The sequence below is a fragment of the Nyctibius grandis genome, chromosome 14 (genome assembly GCF_013368605.1).
Source record: "Nyctibius grandis isolate bNycGra1 chromosome 14, bNycGra1.pri, whole genome shotgun sequence".
Taxonomy (NCBI): Eukaryota; Metazoa; Chordata; class Aves; order Nyctibiiformes; family Nyctibiidae; genus Nyctibius; species Nyctibius grandis.
This window is the reverse complement of record NC_090671.1, coordinates 15,972,666-15,998,754: the sequence shown is the minus strand read 5'-3', so window position 1 is coordinate 15,998,754 and position 26,089 is coordinate 15,972,666. Positions and strand designations below refer to the sequence as shown.

The following is a 26,089-nucleotide window of genomic DNA, read 5'->3' as shown; positions in this document are numbered from 1 at the left end:
AGTGTTTTTGTCATCACACATACAGAAAGTTGGAGTCTGGACTATTTTGTACCAAGGCAGAAATCAAGTTTAGGAGTCTAAGGAACCTGTACACAGGATGTGGGGCTGAAAATCTTCCTCTCTCTCAGTACTGTCCAGAAATAGCTCTGCACCTTTTAGATTTAAAGAAAAAAGAAGTTATGTTTTACACATTACTAGCATTTCATGCTTGCTGTGTACTGTAATAACCAAAGTTATCTGACCTTCCTGACCACTTTTGCATTTTTCTTGGTATATAACTCCAACGGGTTAAATATTCAATAGGTATTAGAGCAAAAATAGTGATGCCACTGAAGCTTAATAAGATTTATTTTTATGTGGTTTTTGAAAATACTTGATGACTTTTCACTCTCTCTATTTTTCTCTTTCAGGAACCCTGATGGAGATGTCAGCCCATGGTGCTACATTGCAGAGCATGAGGATGGAATATATTGGAAATACTGTGAGATTCCATCCTGCCGAAGTAAGAGCACCATGTAATTTTTTTAGGCCTGCATCTCTGTTGAACAGAGATTGGCAGTTATACAACAGTGGGTAGTGATTTTAAAACAGAAATAAGGATAAGGCCAATCAGCTTATTTTCATTTGCAGACTAAGCAATATTTTAAACGGGTCTCTAGAGTTAATGACAAGCTTACTGAATCGTTCCTCCATTGCTATCCTTTTCATTTAATCTCAGAATTACTGGATTACATAATTTACAAATAATACCAGACAGAGAGTCACTCAAAATTTATGAAGTACTACTAGTTTTTTGAATCCATAGAAATATGTCATTCATTTATTAAAACCTAGAGAACAAAAATTAATAGGACATTATTAATTAATTTTTTTACAAGGTACACATGTCCATCAGTTGCAATTAGCTTGTAAAATGGATGGCATTAGTTTAATGTGTATAACACACGATACACAGAATTGCTTGGAAGACATAAAGACAGTATGAGAGGACATACGGAAAATGTGGCTGTTTGTTGGGTATATGGGAGCACTGGGCTAGAATTCTATTCCTTGCAGGTGCATATACTTAGCATTGCTGTGAAACCACAAACTGGACTTTGTTCGATTTTTTTTTTTAACAGGTAATTCACAAGCTATTCACCTGAAGTTTCCTTCCAGTATTTAATATTTTTAATGTATTATATTATTTGCCTTATCCAAAATGTGGAGGTTTTGAATGCTCTAGGATAAACTCCTAAGAATAACAGTCTTTAAAATATGCCTAAATATTAAAAATTATATTCCAGTTTTGCATGTTAACAAGCAACCATAACTACACATTTTATTAAGTCTAATCATTAATGCCTTTACTTGCTTTCCTAACTACTTCTGTGCAAGTACTCTCTATTTCTAAGGGATAACTTATGTGTATACTGTTAAGCATCAGAGCAGTTGTCCTTACGTACACACACTTCCGATTGGAAGAAGTACGTTTCTTACTTGAAGTTAAGAAAACAAAACCAAAGAAAAATGTATCTAAAGTGATTTTTTACTTTGTCCACAGTTTTCTTTTTTTATGAATGTGAGCAAGTGATTCACATCTTCAGGCTAGGCAAACAAATACATAAGCGTGACCTTAAGCTGGATTACTTTTACCTAGACTTAAACACAGAGTAATTTAAATAACACAAAGTCATTCAACACTCTGATACTCATTGTTCAGAGGACATCTTACTCTTATTTTTCTAATATACCGGGTCCTATTTAGGAAACATGACCCTCCTAATTAAGAAATTTATCTTGGTCTAAAACGAAAGAATTTGCGTTTTCTTTAAAGACCACAGATGTTAACAAATTCTCTGGATATGGCACCAGTAAAAAAGCTGAAAAGCAAATTCTCTCCACTCCATTTGTTGTACACAAAGGATCCTTTTAAAACGAGCCTTACTCATTTTCTCTGTGGTGGGGAGCAGAGGATTTAAACTTGGACACTTACTTGCACAGATAATCCAGACTTATATTTACAAAATGTCCTTTTGACCAGTAGCAGCTGCTTCAAGCATTGCACTGAAACTGGATACTAGAAAAAGGAATTGCAGCAATTTAGAACAAACTGTACATTGCAAGCCCATCCAAGTTTTAATATAAACCTCATGGTTTATGAAGCTGTGTAAGTAAAAAAAAACTTTTATTCTTCACCAGATTTTCTGTTTTCAGTAAGCATGATGCTACATCATAGGACTATCAAAACTGACTTGTGAAATGCGTAACACAAAAACTGAGTTTTGTGATGGAGCAAGAAAGCAATTGTGTAAAGAAGTCCTGCTTGAAATTTTTAGAGAAGTAAAAAAATTTTCTTATAGAAGCTTCTTTTCCATAACTATGTGTACTACTAGAAAAGCAGGTATCTGGAGCTTAATTTACCTATAAACTACACCCACATAATACCACTACAATGCCAACAACATGAATGCCAACGTCTTGATTGCCTAGAGAGATTTGCATGCAATGATTCACTGTAACAATAATTAAAAATATACAGTTAAGAATTTTTCATTATAATGCTGATTTCACATGATTATATCGTGTGTCTCGTTCACTAATATTTATACATAACACTAAATGTTTCATTCAGAAATGAGTTCTGGCATTCTGCATGTGTAAACACGCTATACAGAATTTAGCTGTCCTGAGAGAACATGCACATCTCACATGGAGAATTCAGAACTGAATGTTTTAGGTAGTTTGTTTGCAATGTTGCAGCTATTCTTGACATTTTTGGTCTTTTTGTTAGTGAGGTTAAGTTGAAATTCAAAGGAAGTAACAGCTTAGGCTCCCAAAAGGTAAAAGAAAGAAAGGCTTGCTGTCCCACTTAATTGCATCTCCGTGTTTATGGCCTGCATGAGCCTCTTACCATAAACAAATTTCTTTACCAGAATTATATTTCCAGTGTGCATGTGTGTCATGTAAGAAATTTATTTATAACTGAAATATTGATTAAATGTTAAATGGCAGAGCCAGGCAGGTTATACAGAGCTGTACTGATCACTCTGTAAGATTGACCCATATACATTTTAACACAAGAACAAAGAGAATAGCTCGCACAATTTGAGACAGTACACTGGTGCATAGGACCATTGCAAAAACCTGGGAGGCTCTTGAAAGACAGGTAGGTGAGCATAGCTGGAACATGGTTTTGAGCTCAAAAGGATGAATTCCATGTTTTAATATGTGTGCCTTAACATGTAATATGCAGAAGCTCTGGTGTTTGCCAGGACCTCATTATGCCAGATGCTGCTTAAAAGAAAAATAGCATGCTTGCACAAAAGAGGTGACCTTTTAAGCACAAGAGAACAAATAGATACAAATCGGTGAAGACAATGTAACAGTAAGACATCACTGATCAGCACGAACAGTAATCGCAAAACATTGACTACTTCATTTTTGCCAAGCCTCTTTAGCAGGCTCAACATTAAGAGCAAATTAAGTCAAAAGATTATGTTGGAAATTTGTAAAGGTCAGAGTAACTAAACAGTCAATACCTATCTAGAAATACTTTTGATTCTTCGTTGTTCTTTATATATGTGTAAATATATATATATATAGTTTTACACATACACATAGAGTTGTAGGATACCCGAGGTTGGAAGGGACCTCAGGCAGTCACCTCGTCTAACCTCCTGCTCAAAGCAGGGCCAGGTCTGAGACCAGACCAAGTTATTCAGTTTGTCATTGAATTAGACCAAGTTTGTCCAGTCAGGCCGTGACAACCTCCAGGGATGCAGAGTGCACGCCCTCTCCGGGCCCTTGTTCCCACGCTTCACTGCCAGCATGGTGTAAAGATTTTCCTTATATCCAGTCTGAACATCTGATGTTTCAACTTAAGCTCCTTACCTCTTGTCCAAAATGCATCACTGTGAAGACCCTGGTGCCATCGTTGTGACAACCTCCATGTAGGTATTGCAGAGCTGCTAGGCGTGCTCCTGAAGCCTTCTCTTCTGCAGGCTGAACAAGCCCCAGTCCCTCATCCTCTTCTTGCAGGGGGAGTGCTCCAGTCCCCTGAGCATCTTGGCTCTCTGCTGAACCTGCTTCAGACAATTAATGTATTTCTTGCACTGGTGGGCCCAAAACTGCACAGTCGTCTCAATGTGATCCTAACAAGTGCTGAGTAGAGGAACAATCACTTCCATCGATCTCTGACTATGCTTATCTTAATATATGCCTGTTGGCCGCCTTGGCTGCCTGGCACACTCCTGGCTTATGTTCAGCTCCCTGTCTATCAGGACCTCCAGGGCCTTTTCTGTAGAGCTGCTCCACATACATAAATATACACTGTCTTGTTTCAGCTTTGTGTCGCATGGCTTCCTATGCATATATCCTGATTCAGTTTATTATAGTATGAATGAGGAGCATATTATTCTAATATACTAAAAACATTGTTGAAAAAGCAGTAATTTGTGATCACTGTGGATCTGATATAAAAGCAGCGTTTGCCAATTAGATCTTATCCAACTCAGGTTACAAATGATCTTCCCTCTACTTTTATGCTTATACTATGTACTCTGATTACCCTTCAGTAGCAACTCAGTGGTGTCTCAGGTTTAGGACCAGCCCATGAGTAGCCATAGGAACAACTGGCGTATCAGAAATTGTATATGCATGTACAGGAGTATTTTTTTTGTGTGTGTTGTCCCAGTTCAAAAGAGCGTTTAATCATGTATTTGATGTGGGACTACTAAAGTGCTTTTATTGCTGAGTATATATCCTTGGGCTTGTGTAGTTTGTTGATTTGATATCAAAGTAATCTGAAGAGCTGGGCACTGACATGGACGTTGCTGTTCACTATTGGGCTAGATTGATACATCTCCTGTTTGTTCCCGATCACATGACACTGATTTTGTTTGCTAGATATGAGAAAGTTAAAATACTGCTGGGATACCCAAGAGACTAATTAGCTTCAGGATGTACCCAAATGGTACGCTTGATTTAGTTACAAAAAAAATCTAAGAAGTTTTCAAGTTACTCAGTCTGGTTTCTTAGCATGGAGCATATTGAAGTACTAATCCTCTGGAGACAAGGTTGAAGGATCTCATCAATAAAGCTACTTAAAAAAAACCCCAACAAAACCAAAAAACCCCAATGTGTTTTTAGGAAATCCCATCTCCTAGGAAAATGAGCTAGGTTGTTTAACTAGGAAGCTTTTTCAGGGCAGTGAAATCATGCACTGTACAAAAAACTGAGCGCTCTGAGAATTATCATCTGCCCAGCTGTACTCAGCTGGGGTGGGGCTGCAAATGGGGATTTCCAAAGGTATGTTAAATCAGGCTGTAACTTGAATTCTCAGTACTTATATGCCTGTTGCTGAAGGGCATATCAAAGCCATAACTCCATGCAAGCATTTATAATTGAAATTGTATCATTCTTAGAAAACAAAATTATTTTATGAACAATATTTGAAGCAACATTATCTAAGTATTCAAAAAAGTATGTATACTTGAACTTTCTTCCCAACTTCATTAATTCTTCTTTATAATACTATAATCATCCTCCTCAAGCGTATAATCCTGTGCATGCCAGTATATTTGCTGGTCAGTAACAGATACACTAAGCCTTTTCCTCAAAATAAGAAAGCTGTCTTAGGCCACATAGCCTAAGTCTGGGAGCAAGTTCTCAGACAGACCTGTTAACTGTTCCAGATGTCAAGATGATTCAGTTTTTAACGGTAAGCTGACATCACTTTACAAGCTCAGTATATAATATTCCAAAAGAATAGGGACGAGACCATTTTTATTGAATTAGACAAATAGAAGTTCTGAATTCAAGGCATTATTTCAATGGCTGCTGCACATCGACATGTATAAGAAATCCCAGAAATGGGCCTTCCAGAATCCAGTGAGGAGATACTTTCAGGACTACTGTACAAGACTGCTCAGTACAAAAAGCATCATTGCATTCCTACTGCATTTATGTGAAAGTACAATAATATAGAAGCAGTTTACTAACACACGGGTTATCTGATAAAGGGCTACCTGTACAAGAGATGGCTAGTTCAAAAGGAGCCCCAAAACAGCTAATCCACATGCTATCAGGCATCAGAGGCTGCAGAACGCCAAACCCAGCACAACCCATGCCAGAAAAAGCCTATTGGTCAGTCAAAAACCTGAAACAGTGCTGTGCCACAAGATGTTAGCAAGAGAGGGTTCAGAGTTTACTGGGTACTGAAATAACATATGACTGAGTAAGTAAAACTCTCATACAGTTCTCTGACTGCACCACATGTTATACAGAGCTGTGGAGGTTAGGTGGACAAAAAAAAATAATTCTTGTCAATCTGGCACAGGGATAGAAATTGTCTGACCACAGAGCTGGTTATAGATTTAATTCCAAGTATGTGAGCAGATATGACAAGTAGGCAAGGGATAATTTTATGCCATTAGCACAGCACTATATTGTACCCCACATCCTCTCTCTCTAGTAGTCATGGCGAAAGCCCAGTGCTTTGATGAAAAGCGCAAAACCAAAAACAAAGGACAAATTATGCACTAAAGGGGGAAAACTCTTTCTGACCTCCCATAGTGATCAAGGAGCTTTGAAATGTTGTATTAATGCAGTATAAATAGACGTTCCTTTAAAAAAGTAATATTGCTAAATATGAATCCCTCTGTACGTATCATTAAAATATGATACTTTGAATTCATATCAGAATTTGAGTTTTAAATATTAGGAAATTCCCCTGTATAAGTATATAGTCCCTCCCATAAAACTTGTCAAACTCCATCCTGAAACAGTTTAGGTTCCCTTCCTCAAATATCCTGTTTAGAAAACTTCCAGAATGTCATTGTTTTGAAGATCAGACAGAAATCACATTGTTTAATTTACATTGATCATAGTGAAAAAATCCCACAAAACCTCTGAGTCCACATAATGCCTTTTTTTTAATTGTCTCTATCAGGAGAAATGAACCAGGTATTTCTCTTGTCTACATTGCTGCAGCTTACAGAAACCAACTACAGAGCATTGCAGGTATATTGCTAAGAAGACAGGACTCTATTTCACCACCTGTCATTTATCCCTGGGCACGTTTGGAAAATATGACAAGGATCTAGCATAGAGTAACATTTCCCATACTGCGAAATCAAGACAAGAACATATAGAGAGCTGCTTAGTAACCAGGTTGTGCATAAAGTGGTCTGTGTCTTGGGTGTTTCCAGGCACACCTTTAGAATGACTGTTGTCTCTTATTCTTCCTAGTGCCGGGGAATCTAGGGTGTTACAAGGACCATGGAGAGCCACCACCTTTGACTGGCACCAGCGAGACCTCCAATAAACTTACTATCCAAACATGCATCAGTTCCTGCCGAAGTCAACAATTTAAGGTGATTTCTTTGACATACATTTACAAAACGTTTTCAGGGACAAAAGATGGCAATATGCCTAGAGGTCTCTATCATATTTCTCCCCACCCCCTTTTTGGTTTTTTACCTTTAGGAGGTCTAAGGTCTCACTCTCACTCCAGGGGACCTACCCCTCTCTCTTCATCCAGAGCAATCTGGGCAAACGACCAATTAATAATGCCAGGATGCCAGGGGAAAGTACGCTTGCTTACTGCAGTTATGAGTGATAGGGTGCCCTAATTGCCCTGCATTCCATCTTTCTGGCTAGTCTTAAGTAACATCCTGACAGCTCAAACAAAAACAGTTTGTGGTCGGATCTCTGACCTCACTGCTCCAAAACACACATACTCTGCTGCCAGCTTTCTTGCTCATACAACTTCCTGCTGTCACTCCTTTAAATATTATCCCTCCTTTCCTTACGCATCTTTGTTGTCAAAGTTTGCAGGCATGGAATCAGGTTATGCTTGTTTCTGTGGAAATAATCCTGACTACTGGAGATACGGGGAGGCAGCCAGTACTGAATGCAACAGTGTTTGCTTTGGAGACCATACTCAGCCTTGCGGTGGGGATGGCAGAGTCATTCTTTTTGACAGTAAGTATTGAAACAGGCTCAGTTTTCCCCAAAGGAGAGGCCTCAAATGTTCAGCAAATTAGGGAAAAGGGTTTAAATGCAATGAGAACTGTTGCACACAAAACAGCAAAACACCTAAATTCAGTATAAAATAAAGCTGCTTGCCATTTCTGCATAAAATTCACATCTGTTAATAATGTGAAATAGCTCTTCCAAAATGTTATGCCTGCTCAGGCAACTGACTCATGCTCCAGAGATTGTCTCTTACTTCCCCAGAAATAGTACTAACTCCGCTATCACAAACAGCATGTCACGGAAAGACTCCTTCAGAACTAATCTTAACTGAGAGTAGATATATGATTGAGGCACCTCAAATAAAATTTCAGTCTAATCTACACCAACCTGTTTTTTTTTTTTTAATTAAACCAGACAAGACTTGCTATGACCCAGTTAACACAACCCAAAGCAGTGTAGTAGAATTGGGACAGAGAAGGAGTGTACTGCAAAAGTATAAACAAGTTAGGTTGCTATTATGACCATTTCTGATTGCATAATTTCTTATACGTAGAAACCCTCCTTTCTACTTTTCTTTTCAGTATACATACCAGTGCCAGCTGTGTAACTTCACAGGTTGATGGTATGAGTACTGAGTTCTCTGGCTGCAGTACAGGCTCCCAGTATAGCTGGGAGTACTGGAAAAGTTCACAGTATGCACCAATATATTGTTGCTTCTCAGATCTGAACTGCCTCCGATGTAGAAGCTACCTTTTAAGTTAAGTTATAAACTTTCTGGAACTAAAAGCGGCATCATTTTCCACCTTCTGAACACACAATCAAACTTCCCATCTTCTTACTCTAAAACTCTGTTTCCCAGCTAGTGAGACAGAAAGACATTTAAATTGAGACAGAAATTAGTCTCTCTGCTCACTTCAAAATTCTCCCCAAGATACGAAAAGAAGCACCGGAGTTGCACGTTGCTTTCAATGTTGAGATAGCATGTAGTTTCACACTGCAGCATCCTCTGTTTCCTTCTGCTCTTGGCCTCCCAAATCCCCCATGGAAAAGAAAAAGAAAAGCTACTTCCTTTGTAGCTTTCCTTTTCTGGAATGACTGAGGGCTCAGCAAGATGTTACCCTGAGGACCTGTCTTTTCTGGTAAACAGCAAGGTTGAGAGCTATGGCCAGGTTAGAGAGGTCATCCTAGTAACTGCCACCTGTTTTCTTTTGCTGATGAGCAACATCTGCTCACCTCGTTCCTCTTTTCCAGATTATGTCATATCCCCAGAACCTTCACCTTGATCCCTGTACACACCCCCGTCCCGCATTAACCTTTTGTGTTTATGTGCTACTGTCATGGCCTAAAGCTGTGACATTCAGACCCACAACAGAGAACTCTGCTAGCTCTAGAAGGAAATGAGAGAGGGAAAGCATTTCCATTCCATGTGGGGCAGTGCTGCTTTTTGTTAGGCATCTGTGGAGCACTAGTCATTGGCATTCCTAGTTAATATTGCTGGTTTGAAGAACATCTTGTGATTCAGGAATTACAAACAGCACAGCCAAATGTAACAATACCTATAAGCCATTTGCAAGGAAGAAATTTGGTATCTCAATGACAAATTTCAATTCTATCAATTCAGTCTATTCTATCTAGTCAAACAATTCTATCTACTTGATTAAATCACCAGCTCTGTTATGCATTTGCCAAGCACAAATTCCTCTATGGGGCTTAGTACCTCTGGGGTCTTTTACATTCTTTCTATTCTTCTTTCATATTCTTTCAGTTCCTCTATAAGGTCTTTCATAGTGCAGCACTGAAGTGTGAGGTTTGCTCAGGCTATGATCAGGCCTTGCTCCAGAAAAAGGGAGTAATGTTTTCACATGATTTTTCTGGCAGACATATGCCGCTTCTTGTTCTCGTTCCCCCAGCTCCCTTTTAATTTGTATTTATTAAAGCTCTTTCTCAGAGGGCTCTGAAAACTGAGACACTTCAAACTGCTTCACTTCCTTTATTTCCATTCTCACAGACCTCTATTACAGGGCTTTAATTAAGCTTTCAGAGAAAATAATTTTACTTTGATTCTTCAGTCCTTCAGCCTATGATATGGGAGAGTGATAACTTTGATCCAAACAGTTTTGTCATGAAATACATTTTTATATAATAATATATATAATATTGTGTATTTAGGGGATATATATAAAAATACATATATATGCATATATACCTATATACAATACATTTAAAAAATTATATAAGTGTATAGATATGCATCAAGTCAGTTGGCTGGCATTTGAGTTTCTCTCTGGATTCACTGGTAAATAAGTTTGCACTGGGAATCTGGATAGTTGTCAAGGAATATAAAGATTTACTGGGCGTGTACTTGTTTTGAATATGAAAGGTAGCAGCAAAGCTAAAAGATTTTCTTTAGACTTCATAACAGGATCTTTTTCAAGTTACTTAGTGAAGGTAAGGTCAAACATTAATTGGACAAGATCAAAAGACAGGATGCTTAAAAAGCACATGTAAATGGCCACAGAGGTGGTTAAGGGATTACAGCATCATTCATATAGGGAGAGGCTGAGAGATCTTGGATTGTTTAGCCTTGAGAAAGGAGAGCTCAGGGGGGATCGTTTCAATTTGTATAAATAACTGATGGGAGAGTGTATAGATGAAGCCAGACTCTCCTCAGTGTTATCTAGTAAATAGAAAAGAAACAACAGGCACGAACTGAAACACAGGAAAATCCATTTAAACATAAGGAAAAACTTTTGTTTATGGTGAGGGTGACACTGGAGCAGGTTGCCCAGAGAGGTTGTGGAGTCTCCATCCTTGGAGACTCAAAACACTAGACAATGTCTCCTGCTTTGAGTAGGGGGATTGGACTAGACAGTCTCCCGGAGTCCCTTCCAACCTCAGCTATTCTGTGAAGATTTGGTTTTTCAATTTGATAAGGCTGTGAAGGAATTTCAATAATTCAACAGAGAGAGTTACAGTCACTAATTCATTTGCCTGCCTGCCTGATAGGGATGGAGTAGAAGTCCCTGAAATCAATGATTTAGCTTTCATCCTGTTACTGCAGGGATGCAGGAAAGAGTACATGGTTACATAAAAAGACAAAGGATAGTTGCAGTATTCAAGATTAATACATAGTGCTCAGAGTAATGAGACCGACTGAGTGTATCCCAAGCAAATACAACATCACAGCTGTGTTCCCAGAGCTGTGGGAGGTAAGGAATACCAATCTGAGAAACAGTGCATCCTGCTGGGGTAGCAAGTCTGTACCTTCAAGTCACATTTGAGTATTAGACTCTACAGAGTGCTAAAGCTGTGCATAATAAATGTATAACCTCTTTTTTTTCATTTTTCTCCCTCTCCTTTTCACAGCCCTTATTGGTGCCTGTGGAGGGAATTACACTTCTGCTACAGCTGTGATCTATTCCCCAGATTTTCCCGACACATACGGCACAGGCAAAGTCTGTTACTGGACCATACAAGTTCCAGGAGCATCTCGAATCCACTTTAGCTTTGCCCTTTTTGAAATCAAAGATGCTACAGATATGGTGGAATTGCTGGATGGCTATACCTATCATGTTCTAGCTCGTTTTAATGGCAAGAACCGGCCTCCCCACACCTTTAATATTTCTTTGGATTTTGTTATTTTGTACTTTTTCTCAGATGAAATCAATCAAGCCCAGGGATTTGCTGTCAGATACAGAGGTAAGAGGCTAACTTTGCTGTTTCTACCTTTCAAGGAGCTGTTAAAGCATTTAATTCACACAGGAGATTGCTGAAGTGGCAAAAAAACAGCAAATATTTTAACTCTCATGTTGGCAGGTGTTTCATCTATCTTGTTGACACTGCTCAGTGGGTAAAAGCTTCGCTAAAATTTCTCTCAATTTGAAACACTCCAGTCAGCTATGTCATAAATAGCAAAATATACATTTTCAAAAATTCAATAGTATACGTACCTGCCTTTCAAAACAGACTGGAAAATGACAAAGCTGCAACAAAACAAAAAAACAGTAGTTCATCTGCATCCTGGTTCATCTTGGCTCTTTCCAACACTCTATTCCACGCATATTGAAAGTCATCAGGAGAAAACATTTTAGTCCTTGAGTTGTACCTACTGTTATGATGAATAATTATCTTCCAGAAAAATTCTGAGAACCCCAACTTGGTGAAGTACAGGCTTTTTCTGGCATCATACATAATTTGATTATTGGAGGTCTCTAAGTAAACCAGAGAGCAGCACGTCTGTTTACAAGGACAAAATAAAGTCCAAGTACACCTGTTAAGAAATTGTTATTTTAATCATACTCTTTGTGTTTTCAGCTGTGAAGGAGAATGTGCATCCAAACAAGATTCCAATGAATCAGACCCTTTCAGAGAAGATAAATGAAAAAGCAAATCTCAGCATCAGTGCAGCCCGGTCATCAAAGATACTTTATGTCATCACAACCAGCCCAAGTCATCCTAGTAGCCCCATGCCTGGTAATATTACAAGAAAATGTGGAAACAGGAAAAATATTTTGCCAAGGCACAATGTAGAGTCACTATTTTCTTTGCCTCCTCCTCCACATTATCTGATCCACTGTGCCTCTTACTAATAGATGAATTTTCATTTAGTCTAATTACCACTAAACTACACTGCTCTCATTACTTTTCAAAACTCACTTGTCAGCATAAATCAGTTAGAAATAGTGTGAACATGGTGAGTCCTTGAGCACATCAGAAAGTACATCAGAATAAGATGTGAGTCCGAGCAGCCTCCTTACTAGAATCAGCTTCAGTGACCAGTGCTACCATAGAGGTGGCAAAAGGTGCTGAAAAAAGAGCAAGCGTTTGTAGAGTCTGGAAGAGCCTTAATGCTGGATGCATCCCAGTTATCCCAATTCACAAAAGCTACAGCAATAATAGAAAGAGGGTTAGACAAGGATGAAGCAAGTTAATGGGTACAGGGGAGGTAGATGCCACTGAGAACTGTCATGTGTGTAGGACTCACCTCAAGACATCACTTCATTCAGGAAATTGTTGAGTTGTAAGTAATTGAAGACTGGAAATGCACTCTTGGTGAATATCACTATTGGTCTCTCCTATCTTTAAACTACCCTGGTTATCTGCTTTTACGTATTGTTGAAGCTGGGCCTCGATCACTCTATGGACACTCTAATAGTTCTGCAGTCCTGAAGCTGTCTGCGTTCCCAGGCTGAAGCACAAGGACATGACTGCACACGAGCTGAATATACCCAAACTAGCAAGGCTGCAGAACACGTCTGATTCTGGGCAGATATTCTGGCACTGGGCCCAGGCTAGGGCCTGAGTTACCACAGCTACATTTAAGCTGCCTAGTGTTAGACTAGCTTGGGCATATTGACCCAAAATGAAACTGCACCCTTTGATTTTATGGAGTTATGAAAATACTGTTAAAATCATCATGAACAGTCAGTGCTTTGAGGAAGGGGCATTGGGTGGGAGGGAACTTATGCTTTTTTTTTTTTTTTTTGCTCCTTTGAGCTTCAGGACTGATGGCCTTTGGTTGTTCTAATAATTCAAGGTCCTTGCAAGGCTGTTCAGTGTCAGTTACATTCCAGTGCCATCCCTTTTCCCATCTCGACATGCTGTAGCCTCCCACTGCAAGATTATGCCAGTCTAAATGAAAAGGTGATCTAGTAATTTAGAAGTCAGCTTCCCTTGAGCCCCAGTCTCTTAAATAGTTCAAGTGTTACAACGTGTCAAGCTGTTCTTTAAGTCCTGCTTGACTTGCTGGTACAACCAGAACTAAATTGAAATGTAAAATACAATGACCAAGAGTCTTCAGGTTAAGGTAATAAATAGCAGACCACAAATACTGATCACCTATCTCAGGAGACTCTAGAAAGGAAGAAAAAAAAAAAAAAAAACCACAAAAAAAAACCCCCCATACTTAGCGATTACTGACTGTCCTGATTTCGCTGGGATAGAATCATGGAATCAATTTTCTGTTCAGAAAATCTGTGCTTCTGAGAAGGCTGCAGCACGTGATATGGTGGGAACAAAGTGGGTAAGACTTTTGTTTCAGTTGGTGGCCAGCCATGGTATGCGGGTCCCCATGGTGATCGAGGCCATGAGCATTTCCCCCAACATAAGAAGGATATGGAGCTGTTGGAACGAGTCCAGAGGAGGGCTACGAAGATGATCAGAGAGCTGGAGCACCTCTGCTATGAAGACAGGCTGAGAGAGTTGGGCCTGTTCAGCCTGGAGAAGAGAAGGCTCCGGGGAGACCTTCTAGCACCTTCCAGTACCTGAAGGGCCTACAGGAAAGCTGGAGAGAGACTTTTTACAAGGGCACGGAGTGACAGGACGAGGGGGGATGGTTTTAAACTGAAAGAGGGGAGATTTAGATTAGGTATTAGGAAGAAATTCTTTACTGTGAGGTTAGTGAGACACTGGAACAGGTTGCCCAGAGAAGCTGTGGCTGCCCCCTCCCTGGCAGTGTTCAAGGCCAGGTTGGATGGGGCTTGGAGCAACCTGGTCTAGAGGAAAGGTGTCCCTGCCTGTGGCGGGGGGGGGGGGGGGTTGGAACTAGATGAGCTTCAAGGTCCCTTCCAACCCAAACCATTCTGTGGTTCTATGATTCTATGGTTTCGAGTCAGCCAGCTGCTACAGCCAGGAGGAGCGAGAGCCAGGGCAGCTGCCCATAAACGTCACGCTCCGTATACATTGGAAAGCTTGCTGGGGATGGCTTTGCTTCTCAATGGCTGCCATCCCTGGAGGGTCTTGCCTGTCATCGTGCTCCCAAGGCCACTCTCCCGGTCGTCATGACCGTCACGCTGTCGCTGGAGCTGTGGTGCTGCAGGGTTTGACATCAGGCATTCGCTGCTGGGAGTGTGCAGCTTGCGATCACCGTATGAGCTGAGTATAATGCTATATAATTTATATTAGCATTAGCATTAATATTGGTTTTCTTATTTTATTAACTCTATTTCCATTTCAACACACAGGTCTCCCTTCCTTTTCCCAGTTCCCTTTCTCGTCTGAGGACAGGTCACTGGGTGATAGAACAGCTGGTTATTGTTTAGCCCTGGATGCACTAAAATGAGACACTAACATAATTAGTAATATAAAACTAGGCCATCTCCTTGCAAAGAGAGTTACTACTGGTAGCATATATTCTAGTATGTTGTTTAGTCTGCTTTTAAATTTTCCTCTGAGTGAGTTTTGATTCCTTTCCTAGATAGCAGTTAGATAATTTTACTGGTATATGCTTTGGATTTTCCCAACTTATAGAGAGCAGTCCTGCATGGGAAAAAAAAACAGTTCTGAGAGTTACACAGTTTCTACCAGTCTTTGCAGAAAATACTTAAAGTTGTGACAGTTCTGACTAAAGCATCAGAAGGCTATGTTTCTTTTGTGCAATATTCTTACTTTTAAAATTGTAAGTAAATGAATGTACTGAGAGCTCCTCTCCTCTCCTCTCCTCTCCTCTCCTCTCCTCTCCTCTCCTCTCCTCTCCTCTCCGCTTCCCTCCCCTCCCCTTCTCTTTTACAGAGTGGACAATATATAGTCTCACAGCACTGCTCATCCTAAGTGTTACAGCCATAATAGCAAAGATATTTCTCCACGTAACCATGAGGTAAGTATGGAGCAAAACTGTCCCTGGAGAACTGACATCTCAGCTCTGTACCAAACGTGGTACACTTCATTTCTCTGCCTTCGATTCTGTCAGATTGGTCACATTCAAACCCAAGTTATATATTACATATTTGTATCCTCAGGTACTAAATAAGCACATTTTTAAACTTTCCAGTCTGTTAGGATACCACTTGCTGCTAGAGTCTCTCTTTTGGTCTTGTTTTGACACAATTTTTATTTTAAGGAATAAAAAGGTTTCTCATACTGAGTGATGTTGTATAGCAAAGAGGAAAATGTGATCAGACATCTAGCATTGGTGGGAAGCGGTCAAACTATGATTATACTTTGCAGGAAAAAAAATAAAACCTCATCCCAGATTGGGGAACTGGGAAAAAAAAGTTAGATATAGGCTAGTTAATACTTTCTTTACTGAAATATTGAAAATGGTTCAAAAAAGAATCACAAAAATGAAAATCTGTGTTATGGTGTGACACTTAACCAGTATATTTTTTTTTTGCCTATTAAAAACAACATAGTTTTATTACTATATTTCTCTACACTTATACCAAGTAATTTTTGTGTTCTCTAGATGAAATGATGGGTGAGTTAGCAACAAATCATAAATGTTGAATATTGTATTTACATACCACAAACAGGCTTAAATATACAAGGAAATTAACTTATATTAATAGCAACTAGTAATAGAATATGTACCAGCTTCTTAGCCTAATGTAACTGCTTTCATCAGGGTAGCAACTATTCTAGCAACAGAATGCCTAACTTTTCATTTGGTCAAGAAACAACAAACACACACTCCAAAAACCTACGTAAGTGTGCAGCAGGTAGAAAGAAAAGGTATCAATCACAGATGTAGTGGAAGCTGCTAATACTACCAGTGTAGCAGTAATGCAGACATACTAATAATAGCAGCTTCCCAAGCACCTTAACACTTACGGTGAATTAACACTTGTTCCCTAGATCCCATCAGATACCACGTGCAACTGAAACAGAAGATTCCAGTGAGGTCACTACTGCTGGCGAGATCTGGAGTATATTTTACCAGCCATCCACATCGATATCCATCTTCAAGAAAAAGCTTCGAAGTCAACAAGATGATTGCAACCCACTAGTGGGAAACTGAAGCGACTTTTATTTTACAAGAACCACTATTCTTAAAATCCAGGTGACTTGGGAATAATCTTTTTTTTTTTCTTCCAATCTCAAACTTGTTTTCCAAAAAGTCAATTTCCAAACGCCTTTGAATGTCTTTGTCTATCTGCTGTTCTCTTGGGTATACTAATGACAACAGATTTAATCGTGGCAATAGTTCTGAAATATCTGGTGCTCATCAAATCTGTACTGCTGTTAATTACTGCCTTTAAACCAATGCACTTAAAATACATATAAAAACCTGTAAAATTCAAAATGTCCTGTACCCTGCCAAAAGTAATTGAAGGAGTATCTGCAGGTTGAGGACTTGTTGTATCTTACTTTCCTGTACCACTGTATTGTATCAGGCTACTTTAGTCCCTTTATTCTCAAGGTTGAAGACAGAGGTAGATACTGATAACCTACCTGTTCAGCTGCCACAGCAACCAGAGCTTATTGGCCTTAATGTAAACAGCTCTAAATGGTACTGTAGAGTAAAACGGGAGTCAGCGACTTTGGGAAGCTATCAATTAGCCTGGTTTCCCAGTGCTCTGCTGTTTCTACAAGCAGAGATGTAAATTGACTGGAAAAGTTTACTGAGTGAGCAGCCCCTCAAACTAAGAGGAAATTCAGTGAGACCCATTAAAGTACAGTAATTCTGGTTAAGACAAAAGGAATAAGTATCAGTTTAAACATATACCAATGGTCTGTGTATACCAGACCTGCAGTTGGAGAACAACTATTAAATGCATCTGCAAAAGACAACTAAGGAAAGTAAGAAAATTTTCACTGAGTTTAAATTCATTATAGTATCTGCCCTTCTGTTTTTAACATAACTCCCTCCCCTTCATGAGGTCTATAGATTTCCTTGAAAAAATAGGGCATCAAAGAATTAAACAATGAAATACTGTGCCTTACTTGCCATTGCAGATCTAGTGTTTCACCTGAACTGAATTCATTCCAGCTCCATTTACGTACCATAGATGAGTGCCAGAGACAGCTGAACAATACCACAATAAATGCTTAATAAAAACAAGCCTTTACTAAGCCAGCAATTATGGAATTGTTTATATCAAAAAGGGAATATCATGGGAACATCTAGTACTTTCTTGCATGAGCTGCTGGAAAGAACACAGGAAAATATAATTACAGTATCACCTAAGATCAAGACGGGACAAGTTGTAAAATACACTGGTTATCTCTTTTGTGTCATCAGGTTGGACCGAAAAACATTATCTGTTTCAGACCCAACAAAAATTTTTAAATTGCCTTCTTAAGAGTCAGGTTTTGCATCATGCTGTGTAGGGAGTGAGTCTACCTCACAGATTTGTAGCAAAACAAATTAGTTTGCTTCCTAATGGAAAACCAGGAAGAGAGCACCAGTGTAAAGCTAGATCCTTAAGAGTTAAGTTATGAGCACATTGTGATGAAGCTTTGTTTGCTTGCCTTATGAAATGTTCCTGAGCAGTTAAACATATACAGCCAAAGGGACATTCATAAAGCAGTTAGTTAACGCTGATAAACTGAAAAAACATCAGGAGCACCCCACGACTGATTCCTACTGCAGAAGGAAAAAGCACAGAACTGTTAAGCTTTTCTTATTACAAACAACAACAACAAAGACTGATGCTACTAATGCAAAATCTAGAGAGTTTAGAAACTGAGATTTTTTTTTTGCACCAGTCCCTTAGCTCTCAGTTATTTTTTAAATAATAAAATCATACTTCATGGACCTTTCTTAGGGAATGTTTATCCAATTTCTGTACAAAAGACCCATAAAAACATCAGTTATAGCAGATTAATTGGCCATGACAACAATGAACATGACTAAGCATAAGGTATTAGACAGTGCACAGGTAAACACGCTGATAAAAGTGTAGAGGAAGTTGTTATGTCCCCCCAGATCTTTCAAATTGTCTGATTCTAGATACCTCTAATCCTCGGAAACAGAGCAATAGATGGAAATGCATGGACAGGGTCCCTTAAATAGCACTTCCTACTCTACAGGCCTGAGACCATAAGGAGCAGGTAGATCTCTGCTGTGGATTTTTTGAAAAATGTGATATGGTTGCTCGCACTTCTAGTACAAACGCTTCAGGGGTGTGGTGGTATATGGTATCCATTAACACAGCACTTTGCGATCTTTGCTACAAGGGTTTGGGGAGAGAAAGAAGAAGGGTCTGACATGCACAACTGTTGTAATCCCACATGATTCAGCATACAGAAATGCCCCTACGACACCAGCAGCTGAGTGCTGACAGCTGGAGGGCGCGGACACCTCAGGATGTTCGCACTTACAGCATTTTCTTCAACAAATTGAAAATAACTGCAGAAGAATAATTTGTTTGGAATTGTATCTGAATGGCCTTCTGACCTCCTACCTAGCAGTTCCCTTCACAGGCTGGACAAGCTGCAAATGTGACATTGGCCATAATTTCAAAAGCAACTGTTTTGACAACAAAACCATCACGAGGAGCTGCCACCTCGTGTACATGCATTCCAGCCCCTGCTCTGGCCCCCTCCTCACTCTGTTGTGTTGGTATGACCGGCTGTGTGCTGGTGCAATAAACTGATCAGGTTAAAAATTACCATCGCTTTTTCTTCCCTGAGTTACTTTTAACAGAGATGAATTCGCTGATCTTGTTTATTGGGTGGTTGCACAGAGAGGTGAGCTAACACAGCTCAGTGGACAATAAGCCATAGGAAAAAGACAGTTGTCTGCCTCAGAAGCAGGGGCAGTAAGTATTTACGCTGGCACTGCCACCACAGCAGTTTGTGAGATTGCCCCCTTACGTTATGCAGCATGTCAGTTACAATAGCCCACAGCATACGTGGACCTCAGGTGGAAGGGGGCCAGCTGGACAGGTGGCCTCCGTAATTCAAAATCTATGTTTAAAACTAGTTTAGTTTGTTGACTAAATGATTTTATATGTACTTTTGTCTTAATATTGTTATGTTGGGGGGAAATAGAAACTGTGTTATTTAAAAATATGTGTGATATGTTATCATAGTAATATATATTTATATATGTATAGGAAATGCATTATTTAATACAGCATATTATGCTTGTATCTTGCTAACATTTTATAGGAAGATGTTAGTTTACACTCTGGGAAAAATAAATTTTCTATACACTGTAACCATAGGGAAAAAATCAAAGATAATTCATTGGTATATATGATAGAAGAACACTGAGAAGAGGGTAACTCACAGTTTTGTGGCAGAATAGATGCTGATGAAATGATTGCTTTAAGATGCACTTTCCTCCTTTGAATCTCATTTCTAGCTTGTAATTGTATTAGGCTGCGCATCAGATTCTGCAAGTTCGTGTGCCTGTACTCTCAGGACCATTTTAACATCAAACATGTCATCTGCTGTTTCAATCAAGCATTAACATCATCTTTTTTAGGGCTTGTTTCTACCAGATTTTCTACAGCCAGTACAACATTGAGGAGGTTTATCACATTGCTCATGCAGACAGCCCAGTGGTATTGCAGAATTATAGCCTCCCCTGGCAATAGTGTAAGTAGGAGATTTTTACTGATAGCCCTGGAAACTGTACTGAATCTGCAGCCTGTATGACTACAGGCCAGACACATCAGCGGACACTTGGCTGAATGAGCATGACCAGCTATTCCAGTTTCATCTTCTGCTCAATAAGCCTTCTCAGGCAACGGGAAGGACTGCCAACAGTTTTTTCTAGTGCACCACTTTGCCTAAAGGAAGGGTGAACTACAAAAACAACTCCTGACAAATACTTGTCCAACTAGTTCTTAATACCTTGTAGCACTGCTATTTCACAATCTTCCAACGAAATATAGTCCAGTGATAGTTTCACTTGAATATTATTCTAGACATTCATGAACAACCTTATCATTCTGCTACCTTGAGATCTTGAGAGTGAAAAATACAATTGCCTTCAGACCATACCATTTTTTTCTATAACAACACACCTCCCCCAACACATACACATTTCATGCAACTCATACCTTCTCAACTTTACTGAGCACCTGTGCTTTGGGGTGAAATTTGGCATTCCGAGTTTCAGTCTCAAGACAACTTACTGTAAATCCAAAGGCTATCACATGAACCAAATGAGGCTGACAAGAAAACAGAATAAATCAAACTTGAAATGACTCACCACTGAAATATGTGCTGTGTTTATACATGGTCATCTTGCATTCAGCAAATGGCTGTAAGTAATAATTATAAAAAAATAAACACAGTGAATTTCTGCAGGAGGAGTTCAGTTAGTATCGCTAAAGTGTAAGACAAGCAAGGAGGCTTGACAAGGAGGCTTCTGAACTGCTGCAGTTCACCAGCAGATTACAGCAGGACTGTCTGCTGTGGAAGTTAGAAGAGCATGTTTGAGCTGAAAATGCTGAGAATGATTACATACGGAAAATATGTTATTGCTCTGAGAAGCAATTTCTGAGGTAACAGCAAATTGAAGTTTTCAGGTTACATGTTTTCAAACTGTTAGAAGTAACTATAACAAGTCTTTCAGTGTTTTCTTTATAAATTGCAGCAACATGTAATGCTGTTTCCACTTTCTTGCAAGATTCATCTTTTCTTTCACGAATTTCTCCTTCTGATCAAAATAATGCTACATCCTCTCCAAGAAATCTTCAGCTACATTTATGCAAATTTCTGAATACCAGTGTCAGATACCAAAACTGTCTCCAGCTTTTCGTGTCAGGATTCAAACTCTTGTTTTGTTTTCTTTTAGGAACACTACAGTCACGGGGGATTGGCCTCCCCTTACTCAGGGGAGGTTGCTCTCCTTTCTTGCCATTCAGGTTATGAGACTCCTCTTACACTTATGTTTATTCTGGGAACTGTTGCCTTTTTTTTGTTGTTTCCTAAGCAACAGTTTCACTCCCCATGAGGGAAACATATTCTTTATTCTGAAAGAGACACTTTTCTATGAAGCATTTAAGTCCCAGGAGCGCGGTGCTTCCACTGCAAGATGAAGTATCTGGTTTCAGGTATGCTGTTCTCTCCCCGGCCAAAGCCTTAGGCCAGGCTGGCTCCACACAGTATGAACATGGCCATCCTTTTAAGGACACTTTTCTCTTCACGCTACACAAGTAACAACCAATGTTACCTAACAGCTGTCATAGGATTTGACAGATGCACTCAATATTGCTACAGCAAAAATGAGATAGTGTTACAGAAACACCAAGTGTTACCATAATGTACAACCTCATCAAGAGAGTCTGCTCCTGCTTTTCTTGTTTTACCATATGGAGGTTCCATGCAGGTTTATGGTGCCCACAGGACTTTCATTTTGCCACAGATTTGTTCCTTAAATATTGAACCCCAACAGTAAAAAGAACCTCCCACTGCCAAATATAGAAATATTAATTTTTTTTATAGAAAATATTTACTTTTAGTCATTTAAAAAAAGCCACAACAGAGAGACAGAATACCACACACACACACACACACAAAAAAAAAAAAGAACCAACCCTAAAAGTACCACATTCAAGTTCTGTCAAACAGTGCACAACTGTCTTTCTCAAACAGAATATATGGGCTCACTGATTATTTTGTGGGACAGCAAGGGTAAAGGTATGTCCTGTTCTTAAAAGCACAGGCACCTCACAGTTTTCTTCAGAACAAGAAATGAGAAAACAAAACACTAGTCAGCAATAGCAAAGTGTGGGGTTGGAAGGAGGACAGAGGAAGGGGATTCAAATGTGACCCATCAACACAGGCATATCAACAAAACACATGTGGAAAGTTTTAAGAACAATTGTTTAATGAACTAATTTGCAAATAAAATGCATATCTATGATCATTGGCAATTGCCAAGATTCTGTTCACCAAGCAAAGAAGGGCACACACTTTGATTGGGAAGCACTTGCTGGTGCTGCTTAACTCCCTCCTGCCTGTTGCTCTTCCATTATCGTGACGGTCTTCTCATAAACCACGTTCCCACAGTACCCGAGATGAGGATGATAACTCATCCTCACGCTAGAAAGAGTCCCATGCCAAATGACTCTTCAGTTCAAGTCTGTCATCCCAAACATGGAGTTTTCACATACGAAACAGGCGGTTGGAGAGAAGTAAGGCTCATTTCTTGGCTGAATTCTGAGGTGACTGAATTACAGTGCACTTGAACATGGATGAGGGGGGCAGGGGGGGGAAGGTCCAGGGGATTACCAGGTGAAAATCTGTGGCAGAAGGAAGAAACTGGAGGAGGAGACTGGTAAGGATTTTTTTTTGTGTGTGTGTATGTATCACTGGATGGGAAATAAATTTTATTTTTGTTTATTACAGTTCATCTCAGTATATCTAGGACTATACTTTGAGGAGCACAGCTATCCATGTCCTTTTCCCCCAAAACAAGAAGGACAATTTCCACATGTATATGCAATAAAACTGTATTTTTGTGTGGTTTTGCCTTTTTTTTTAATACAGACATTTGTACACTTTCTTACAAAACCGCAGGTAACTACAACTTTTCTTAAATCATTTTTGGTCGGCAAGTACTGCAAAATCTTTGTGTGCAATTATCATGTATTTACAGGGCCTCATGTTAGTGATTTTCAATGATTATTACAATAATGTCACACACTCTCAACGTAAGACATGGCTTAAGATAAATATATTAGTAAATAAATATTCTGAGAACATATTTCCATAAATGAAATGTGCTGCTATACATATACAGAATATATACAAGATGTTTTCTAGCTTTTAAAACATTTTTAAAAATGGTAATGAAGGAGAAAGAGCCCTTTGACCATATTACAAATCTTTACAGCAAATTTTATACAAAACAATTTTAAGTGCTATAAGATAACTTTAATTAAAAACATTTTAAATAGTGCCTCATGAGCCAAACACAATGACAACTGTTCATGTAAGTAGCAGAAAGGCATTCTGTTATAAAAACCATCTATCATGGCCAGTTAGCCTGTAAGTCTGTATGGACGTACAGGTAGCAGGGAATTAACTAAATGTTGAATATAGAATCAAACACAGAAACCAAGTGTAGGGTACTTCTGCGGGAAGGCCTGCAGAGACTGTTGTACTGGCAGAGGTTTCCACAACATGTGAATGAGACCATCACATCCAGGAACACCCTGAGCCAGAATATTCAAATTTCTTTTTTTATAACCACATTTTATCACAACACGCTGTGTAGTTATAGAGTACAATACATCTCAGGTGGCCTTAGACAGTGCCTCACAAAGCACCAAGCAGAATAACCAAGGTAGTATACCACAGCTTCTACGATGCATTCTTTTTCAGGGGAGGAAGGAGAAAGGCAGAGACATAAAAAACCCAACCAAACAAAAACCCCAAACCTTTAGAGTTTATTCTCCCAACACATACCACTTACTTCAGTCATTCAGAGAATGAGTAAGTTTTTGATAAGCTTTATACACAGCAAATGTGTTTATTGGAATTTTTCTTTTAATCATATACTCAGATATTGCCTTGTATTAATTCTCTGAACAGCTGGATTTTGATGTTTGTTCATTTAAAAAGATTTAATGTGAATTCCTTTAAATAGAATTATTTTTTCCTAACTTACTGAGTACAGAAAGTAAAAGTAAACAGATGAATGTATTCGTTATTTCTTAGATGTTTGCTTCTTTCAAAATATTTCATTTGGGACTATAAAGCAAACAAGTTAACTCTGCTGGTTCTCACAATTAGCCCAGTGCTGTCAAGGACATTACTTTTTCATGTCTTTTAAGTATTTCCAAAGTGTACTGAACTTCGGAGAAATCTTTTCAGAAGACTGGCACTGCGGGCATTAAGTAATGAGTTTCCCTTCAGGAGAATTCCTGCTGTGAATACACCAGACAGGATGACACTGTGTCCTCAGGCACATGCAGCATGACAGGCAATTTAAACCATGCTATGGTAGCCTCTTACTCAGAAGCCGCTGTTTCCACAGGAAACAATTGCTATCAGAAGTGACGACATATATTATCTCATGATAACAAACATCCCCACTAGTACAAGAACAAAAGTATGTGCCCAGGCTAATGGGGTACAGAGAGCACTCTGTACACAAGACAAAAACGAAGCACAACTGGCTGGGCCCAAGAAACCTTTAAAACAGATCAATCTATGGAAGCTACGTTAACCACAGCAAAGAAAACAATGATCAGACCAAGTCCCTCACCTTCCCACAAGCACGAAAGGTGACAAGCACTGCTTCCCTTAGGCATGCTTGCAGTCTACAAGGAAACAAGATGCCTTCCGACCTCTTTCCAAAATGAGCCAGCCAAGCTGCAAGCACCCTTCAAGCTCTGTTCTCCTGCATATGCCAGCGTTCCTCACAGCCATAACAGGGGCTACAGGTGCCTGAAAAACTTCCTATGGAAGGTGAGTTCATTACCTACAAAGGTAATGAAAGGGTGAGGAGGGGAGAGGAGAAAGGAGACAGTCCAACGCCTCACCTCCATCAAAAACACTCATATGACTTGCTGGCTACTAGGATTGGCTACCAGGATTAGTCGGTATCTGAGCATCCATTCAGCAGCTGTATCCCTCTGGACTTCTACATTTCAAGGTGCTATCTGGTTTCTAAGGCAGGTGTAGCCCTGAGCTTATCGAAGGCTAGACTCCTTTAAGTAGGAGATAACAGCATCTACACATAGCCTGGCTTCTTTAACACACCGTGTTACCTCTCAGTAAGAGCTGACACGGTCACTTCTATAAAGAAAATATATAAATAACACTTTGTCATTAATATAGAAATGGCACTAGAGCTCAGAAATGCTCCACACCATGTCCCACGTGGGCTTTGCACACAAATAGATGCCTGAAGGCTTCAGGCAAGAGGGAGAAAGGAGACAATCAAGCTGATGCGGACACAAGAGGAAGAGGAAGTGGGGGAGGGACTTCTCCACATTACCACTTTTGTGTGTTTGTCCAAGCTTAAAAAAAATTAAGTCCATGAGAATCTGGAGTCTCTAATAAGCTCCGCTTCTCCATCTGGTATCATCTGGACAGGTCTAGTCACCGATTTGACTTCTCTCCAAGGGATGAGATCCAGCACCTGAAGGATAAAGAAAACTAAGGAACGTTGCATCTAGAATATCGCATCCAGTTTGGGGGCCCCCAGAACAAGATGTTGACTGACTGGAGCGAGGTTCGGCAGAGAGCCAAGATGCTCAGGGGGCTGGAGCACTCCCCCTGCGAGAAAAGGATGAGGGACTGGGGCTTGTTCAGCCTGCAGAAGAGAAGGCTTCAGGAGCACGCCTAGCAGCTCTGCAATACCTACATATGGAGGTTGTCACAACGATGGCACCAGGGTCTTCACAGTGATGCATTTTGGACAAGAGGTAAGGAGCTTAAGTTGAAACATCAGATGTTCAGACTGGATATAAGGAAAATCTTTACACCACGCTGGCAGTGA

At 39.6% G+C, this 26,089-nt stretch overlaps 2 protein-coding genes across 5 annotated transcripts in view; one reads left to right on the top strand and one right to left on the bottom strand.

The window, feature by feature from the left end:
• KREMEN1 (kringle containing transmembrane protein 1) overlaps positions 1 to 19,289 on the top strand; it is a 33,731-nt gene extending 14,442 nt beyond the window's left edge. Inside the window, exons 3-9 of one of the 2 annotated variants that reach the window (XM_068412195.1) lie at positions 411 to 502; positions 7,231 to 7,355; positions 7,812 to 7,965; positions 11,617 to 11,658; positions 12,274 to 12,432; positions 15,469 to 15,553; positions 16,531 to 19,289. In XM_068412195.1, coding sequence (XP_068268296.1) covers positions 411 to 502; positions 7,231 to 7,355; positions 7,812 to 7,965; positions 11,617 to 11,658; positions 12,274 to 12,432; positions 15,469 to 15,553; positions 16,531 to 16,693 — 820 coding nt within the window. In that variant the 3' untranslated portion in view covers positions 16,694 to 19,289. Of the gene's footprint in view, positions 1 to 410; positions 503 to 7,230; positions 7,356 to 7,811; positions 7,966 to 11,325; positions 11,659 to 12,273; positions 12,433 to 15,468; positions 15,554 to 16,530 lie in introns of both variants that reach the window. The other variant, XM_068412194.1, reaches the window with a different exon arrangement.
• Positions 1,990 to 26,089, bottom strand: part of ZNRF3 (zinc and ring finger 3) — a 98,479-nt gene continuing 74,379 nt past the window's right edge. For 2 of the 3 annotated variants that reach the window (XM_068412192.1, XM_068412193.1), the window contains exon 9: positions 1,990 to 2,059. In XM_068412192.1, coding sequence (XP_068268293.1) covers positions 2,001 to 2,059 — 59 coding nt within the window. In that variant the 3' untranslated portion in view covers positions 1,990 to 2,000. Of the gene's footprint in view, positions 2,060 to 22,443; positions 25,730 to 26,089 lie in introns of those variants that run through there. The other variant, XM_068412191.1, reaches the window with a different exon arrangement.